General features: G+C 32.3%; 1 protein-coding gene across 1 annotated transcript; it reads left to right on the top strand.

Moving 5' to 3' along the window:
• Positions 1-2,500: 2,500 nt before the first annotated feature.
• LOC104087092 (PLASMODESMATA CALLOSE-BINDING PROTEIN 3-like) lies at positions 2,501-5,509 on the top strand. The gene is made up of 4 exons (XM_009591495.4): positions 2,501-2,938; positions 4,386-4,838; positions 4,946-4,976; positions 5,071-5,509. The coding sequence occupies exons 1-4, from the start codon at positions 2,845-2,847 to the stop codon at positions 5,267-5,269; spliced, it is 777 nt and encodes a 258-aa protein (XP_009589790.1). The 5' UTR covers positions 2,501-2,844; the 3' UTR covers positions 5,270-5,509.
• The last annotated feature ends 1,675 nt before the right edge of the window (positions 5,510-7,184 follow it).

The following is a 7,184-nucleotide window of genomic DNA, read 5'->3' as shown; positions in this document are numbered from 1 at the left end:
TGAAAATAGATGTATTCAGCTGTATTAAAAAATACAAACCTTCAAAATACATAAATACATGCAAAACATAATGTATTTATATAAAAATACAATGTATTTGAATGAATTTGTACAAAATACAGTGTGTTTGTATCATTGTATGTGATTAAATAACAAAGAAGGGAAGAGAGTTCGTCGGAGATGGCATTTTTCGGTCTAGCAAAATATTATATACATTGTATTAAAACTAAAAATGGAGATGAACAAAAACCCCGGCCCTCAAATCTTCTTCGGCGTAAAAAGTATTGCAATATCCGTCCAGAGGAATCCATTGCAATATCCAGCGTAGAAGAAAGTCGCTGTCTCTTTCTTTCTAATATTGCAGTACAAATCCATTGTAAATATCCAGCGTAGAAACTAAGTAGTACAAATTCATTGCAATATCCGGCATATAAACTAAGCAAGTATTGTGCTCGAAGAGAGAGGAGAAAGAAGAAAATTTTAAGAGAAAGAATCGTGTGTTAATTGAAAGAAAAAGAGAGAAGGAAATATATACCATAAATACCTATTTTGCTATAAAATATAAAAGATAGCTATAGAAAATAATATTTTAAAATGATTTTGATTTATAATAAATAGGGTGTATACCTTGCTTATAGGGGGTAAACTTTCCTTAGATAATTATGTTACGTACATATACCATGTAGTTGGAGGTCATACAACATTACAACAAGTTAACAACCCAACAAAAATATACTTTGACATAGATATATGCTTAAGGTGATTATGATTTGTTTTATCTCTACTACTAGTATATATATGATGGAAGTTCTAAAATGGGAAAGAACTTGTATAAAGAATATCAGTTGACGGACTGTAATCTTCCTCATTTTGTTATTGTCTTTGCCCCACTTTTTGTAACACTAGTTTTAGGATACGCGCGTTTCGCATGGATCTTGTCTGAATGAGAACAAATTATTTAAAAAAGTACTTAAATATTATATGAAAAATTGTGTTTGACTAAAAAATAAAAGTTAAAGAGAAAATATAAACTCCTGAAAATGATAAATGTCGATCCTATATAACTAACTCAATAAAAAAAAAAACTTTACCTTTTAACTAACTCAATAAAGAAAGAAATTTTACCTCATAAAAGGTAATCAATTATCTCGATTAATATATTCAACTTGAAATTTATCCCAGTTTAATCATGTTATTGATTAAACATTACAAATTATCATGCTTCCTTTTTAGTTTTAGTTAGAACACATAACCTTTTAAGATTTAAGAGCTTTTTCAGAAAAATTTCTTGAAGAGTTATATCTTCAGATGTATTCTTAAGTTCATTCTAGAAGACACAACAGGTCAACTAACTCACAAGATGCTTTTTGTTTTCTTCCGGCGAGCAAATGCAAGTTGTTCTTGTTCTTTAACTAATACGAAATACTACATAAATTATTTTTAATATTTTAAATATTGTGTTTGTGGGTTATCTTCAATATTAAAAAATTAATTAAATTATAATCATGTCTAGTGTAAAATTAATTTTTAAAAGGTAAAATAAATAAATAATATTTTACTAAGAGGTTTTTTGTTTTAAATATAATATAATTCTTTGATAAGTTATCCAGTAATATAGGAGTTATTGATGATCCATAAGTTCTTTTAACATATTTTTAACAATCTATTACCGGAAAAAAATCGAAGATGTAATAAAAAAAGATAAAGAACTTAAAAATTAGGAAGAAAGAATAAAAATACATACTTACATCTACACGCCGAAGGTATTTCATGGCTACAAGTTTTTTGGTTTCTCTGTGTCAGTTGCTACCCCAAATTTCTAGCTATACCAAGTCCTTTATTTTTGTCAAACTTTTGCAGCTTGCAATGTAAAGTAAAAGAATTCTAGACTAACGTGGTTACCCCTTATTTAGGATCAGAATCTTAATGATATAAAAGTTCTTAGTTAATTTAAATTTTTAAATATTAGGGTTCTTTAAATAAGGAAATTTTTTAATAAGTGAAGTTTTAAATGATTTCAAACTCTTAAATATTAGGGTATATAACTAAATGACTATTTTGTCTAGTATGAAATCAATTTTTAGAGGGTAAAAAAGACGAACAACATTTCGCTAATGACATTCGTGCTTTTAATATAGTATAGATTCTTTTATTTTTAATCTGAAAAAAATATTAAATCTTTTTTAAATTTAAAAATAATTTAATTAATTTTTTTACCCTTAATAAGATGATTTATAAATTACAGTCATACAAAGAAATTATTCTTTGGAGGAGTATAAATTATGGTGGTGAGAGCAGATTTGGGAGTGTGTAATAGAATAGATTGTGAAAGGATAAATAGAAGCATCACTTGGTTGAGTTGGTTGCTATCTACCAAGCCTGGCTATTCATTGGCTACTAGATGTGGTCCATGAAATAGAAAAAAAGTTCAAGTCACCAAACAGAAAAAAAAGGGAATTGAACATATCATCATCATCATTATCTCCATCACTACTTCAATCCACACACCACACTTAAATTCCAAACAATTCCCTCTTTAACTTTCTTTTCTTCTACTCCTTCCACTTCTCCCTTTTTGCACCTTTTTCTTCTTGCTCCCTCTCCCTACCCCCTTTGTTATGTCTATACTTCCCTTTACTCAACTCTCTCTCCCTTTCTCTCACCTAATATCTCTCCCTATCATCACCCCCACCTCCACAAAAGAAAAAAAAAGGGATTGTACTCCTCAAAATTGGTATATAGTAACTCTATATACACAAAATCATGTGCTTTCAAGAATGTCACAATGGTTCGTTTGTTTGACATGCCATGGTTTGTTGAGAAAATTTTGAACTAGAGAAGAAGATGAAGGAAGTTAGAAATATTAGGACAATGAGTACGAGGATTCTCCGGAGTTTTTACATATTCATTCAACTCGGTTGTCTTTTTATTTGTTCAGGTGACGAGCTTTATCTTCCTCTTATACTTGACATGCAGTACCCATGTCCAATAATGGCTTCTTAAGTTTCTTATGCAATAGATCATCCTATTCTCTTTGTTGTTATGAGCCAAAAAGATGCTATATCTCTTCTTCTTTTTTCCACTTCTTTGTTTGATCTAGGATGTTATTTTAGTACTATTTCTTTTGTCCATTTCCATTTGAGTCTTCTATTAAGCATCTTAAAGAACATTGGTGTTTAAACTTTTTGTGTCTTAAATGTTTCAGTCATAATTTATAAAAGCATAGGAGAATTTGCATGTTAAGTTTCAATTTGAATTCCCTGTTTGAATTATTATCCAGATGGAGTGATTGACTATAGAAACTTTCCCCTTTAAAAAGGACAATGATTACTAATTTCATCTTTTTTGACTCTGCATCCATCTTTTTCTTTGCTCATCATTTCCCTACCGAGGGCCTCTTTTTTTCCCTTATCAAATCAAATGTTTTGTGCAAGTAGCATTTAGATTTTAGAATCATATTTCAATTTTTGACTTAATCTACCATCATAATACTTCTTTCAACAACAACAATATATACAGTGAATTCCTACATGCGAGGCTCTAGCGAGGGTAAAGCGTACGAAGACCTTACCCGTACCTTGCGTAAGTATAGCGGTTGTTTCTGATAAACCATAGACTCAATAATACTTCTTTCGGTTTATCATAATACTTCTGCGTTTTGATCAAGCAAGCATAAAGTGTATATCGAAAAATAGGCATTAATTATTTGAACATAAATCTCATTCTAATTGGTAAAGGTTAAATTGGAAGTTGCTTTCATTACCGGAAGAGGTGACAAAATGGTTAAAATAAAACAGTTATCTATTCATATTATCCATGAAAAAATAGGTTGGATAGTGAACTGTTTAAAATCGGATCAAATATGGATAAGAACCATATTATCCACTTAGAAAATGGATAACCAATGGATAACTAATGAGTTTAATTTTTAACTTCGTAAAACTTCAAATTGAGGTTCCTCAAGTTTGGGACACCAGGAATTCTCTCAAAAGTGATCATATTCAAGAAGTCATGGATAATATGAATATCCATATTATTTGCCGTGTAACTCGTTTTTTATCCGTATTAAATATGGGTCGGGTCGGATAATTTATCCATTTTTTGAATTACCCATTTTCGATTGGAAACACCTCTCTATTCTCACAAGGTAGGGGTAAGGTCTGCGTACACACTACCTTCCCCGGACCCCATGGTGTCGGATAAGACTGGGTATGTTGTTGAACCGCTCATATCCGCCCCACCCCTGTGCCACTCTGAATCTTAATTCCCTTTAAGTTGCAAATGTAGCAGTTAAAAGTGTTCCAAGCTTAAACTATTAACGTGCACCTTTATCTAATTAAAATCTAAACCACAAATTATCTATCAATGCTGTTGTGAATTTGCAGGTTCAAATGCTACACACATAGGATTAGTAGAACAGAATTCTAAGACCATTTCCAGCAGCCAAAAGGACATAACAACTCCAATAACAACAGTACCAACTGGAACTCCTATCACCATTACAACAACACCAGTACTGAATCCAACAATCTCAGATCCTGATTCAACAACTAGCGGTCCAACCAATCCGGTAATGACAGCAGGATCTTCATCATCGGGCTCGAGCTGGTGTGTTGCTAGCCAAGCTGCCTCACAAACAGCATTGCAAGTTGCATTAGACTATGCTTGTGGCTATGGTGGTTCTGATTGTTCTGCCATTCAGCCTGGTGGCAGCTGCTACAACCCCAACACGCTCCGCGGTCACGCTTCCTTTGCATTCAATAGTTACTATCAGAAAAATCCAATTCCTAATAGCTGCAATTTTGCTGGTGCTGCTGTTACTACAAACACCGATCCCAGTAAGCTAACAATTCCCATTACTCCTGTAACCATACTACTACTACTACTACTACTTCTACCTTTAGTTTCTTATATAATTGATTAAATGATAATATGTTGTGTGCAGGTAGTGGTTCATGTCAATATCCATCAACAAGGTGTGATTTTTTAAACATGAATAAAATTGTATTTTAAAAAAAAAAAAATTAACCATTTGCATATAGAGTTTCTGATTAATGTTGGGAATTGCAGCACAAGTGCATCCATTTTGAATACAACAAATTCAAGTGGTTCGACAGTATTTGGTGCTGGGCCTATTACACCATCTACTTCAGCAGCTGTCCCTCCAAATAAGTTCCTGCATTATTACTGCTACATCTTAACATGTCTTATGATATATATTGCTAATATAAAGCCAATTTTATTTCTTGGCAAATGTAGAGGAGACTAGCTTTTTTGACAGGATTATACATTATTCAGATTGGGAAAATGGCGTGATGAGTGATGTCAAATTGGATTAATTGTTTCTTTTTAATCAATTTGCCGATATGACATCTTGCATTTAGGAAGAAAAAAAGATTTGTGTGCAGAGGTGCTGGATTTGTAGTGTTTATACTATGCTTTCTTGTAGGATTTGTAAAAGCATATAACACTAGTGGTTATGTGGATAAAAGAACAAGATACATGTAAACCTTTTTCTGTTCTGCTGTAGCCTAAAAGTTGAGAGGAGAATCTTGCTTGGAAATTGTGTTAAAGGAAATTGTTACACTGATAGTTTCTGAATGGTAAACTAAAGAGTTGAGAAGAATAGCTTAGGACAAGATCCGAGAGGTTGCAATCTTCTTTCGCGTTTTGAGTCCAGAAAGGTTAAAAACAAAAACTAAAGTAAAAGAAAGGCAAAGTGAGGATAATAAAAGCAAAAAGGGGCCCAAAAAAAAAAACAGAAATCACTTGAATCAGGATAATCTATAGAATGTCATGCTAGTAAGAGGTTAATTTGGGCTTTTCCTTCTTTCTTCCTATGAGCCTAATAGATATTTCAGTATTTTAATAGTCAAATTTCATAATTTTGACGGTAGTCGCAATAGAACAATTAAATTGAGGCAAAAAAAGAAGTAATGCTTGTTCAAATTTGCTCTTGCTCTACTTTTTTAGAAAAGGTTCAAAGTTGCTCCTCAGCTATTGACGTTCGTTGAATTGTGTCATCTGTTAGAAGTTGACAACAAAATCACCATATCCATTAAAGGTGGACCATTTTTGCTCTTTGCTTCCGATTCACCTACATATGCTAACTCGTGAATGACAAATGTTTAGGAAACTTTAAAAAGGTCTTTTTGCAGTAAGAACCACAATTCCAACACTACGATCTCCTCCCCCCCTCAAAATTTTGGTTCGGAGGCCTTTTTGCAGCATTTTCGGTTTCCTAACTGTGACACAACTTTTTGGCTCAAACTTTATGAATTCTCAAGAACACTAATCTAAATAGTAGGTGGATATATAATATATGTATAATTAATATATAATACTTTCTCTGTGCCAATTTATGTGATACTTTTCGCTTTTCGAAATTCAATCTTCTTAATTTCGACTATGCATTTGGACATAGAATGTTTTAGTTTTTCGAAATAAAGATTATATATTTGAAAACTACGTAAAAGTTCTATAAGTCACAATAATTTAATAATCTCTCTCTCTCTCTATATATATATATATATAAAGGAGTGGAAAAAATGTTGACATGACATATCTCTATGGCCAAGGATCCTCACTACTAGAAATTCGGGATAAACCATCCAAAACAACCGACCAAAGTTGGTTGGTAATGGCCAATAACCGTCCAAAACGCGACCATTAACGTGTGGTCGGTATTTTGAAGGTCGGAAGGGCATACCGACCAAAGTTGGTCGGTTACCGACCAACTTTGGTCGGTCAATTAAATTCAAAAAAAAAAATTGCCGAAAAAACGACCAAAGTTGGTTGGTATTTTAATTATGTAATTAAAAAAATGCACCATCTAGCTATCGTACTGGGATATGTACTGTGGAAGGATACTATTCTACCACTAGACCATTGGTGCATTTTGTTTTAAGACTGTCTTTTATTTTATTTATACTCTTTAATTGTATTTTCGCACGAAAATAACCGACCAAAGTTGGTCGGTTTTATTAAAAAATAAAATTATCGACCGAATTCGGTCGGTTTTTTAAAATGACCGGCCGAATTAACCGACCGATTTCGGTCGGTTTTTTTAATATTAATTTTAATTTATTTTAAATGAAAAACCGACCAAAGTTGGTCAGTTTCTTGAAAAATAAATTTTGTGGGATTCAAAAATAGTTTCCCGCATTTTTGTGCCATTGAAAAAC

This window comes from Nicotiana tomentosiformis, chromosome 7 (assembly GCF_000390325.3).
Source record: "Nicotiana tomentosiformis chromosome 7, ASM39032v3, whole genome shotgun sequence".
In the NCBI taxonomy this organism is placed as follows: Eukaryota; Viridiplantae; Streptophyta; class Magnoliopsida; order Solanales; family Solanaceae; genus Nicotiana; species Nicotiana tomentosiformis.
The sequence above is the reverse complement of the archived record's forward strand: the minus strand, read 5'-3'. Positions and strand labels throughout refer to the sequence as shown.

Excerpts from the sequence above, each read along its gene's own strand:
- LOC104087092 (XM_009591495.4), top strand. The coding sequence starts at position 2,845 with ATGAAGGAAGTTAGAAATATTAGGACAATGAGTACGAGGATTCTCCGG. Across the intron at positions 4,839-4,945 it reads TACTACAAACACCGATCCCA|GTAGTGGTTCATGTCAATAT; the intron begins GTAAGCTAACAA and ends TGTTGTGTGCAG. Across the intron at positions 4,977-5,070 it reads TGTCAATATCCATCAACAAG|CACAAGTGCATCCATTTTGA; the intron begins GTGTGATTTTTT and ends TGGGAATTGCAG.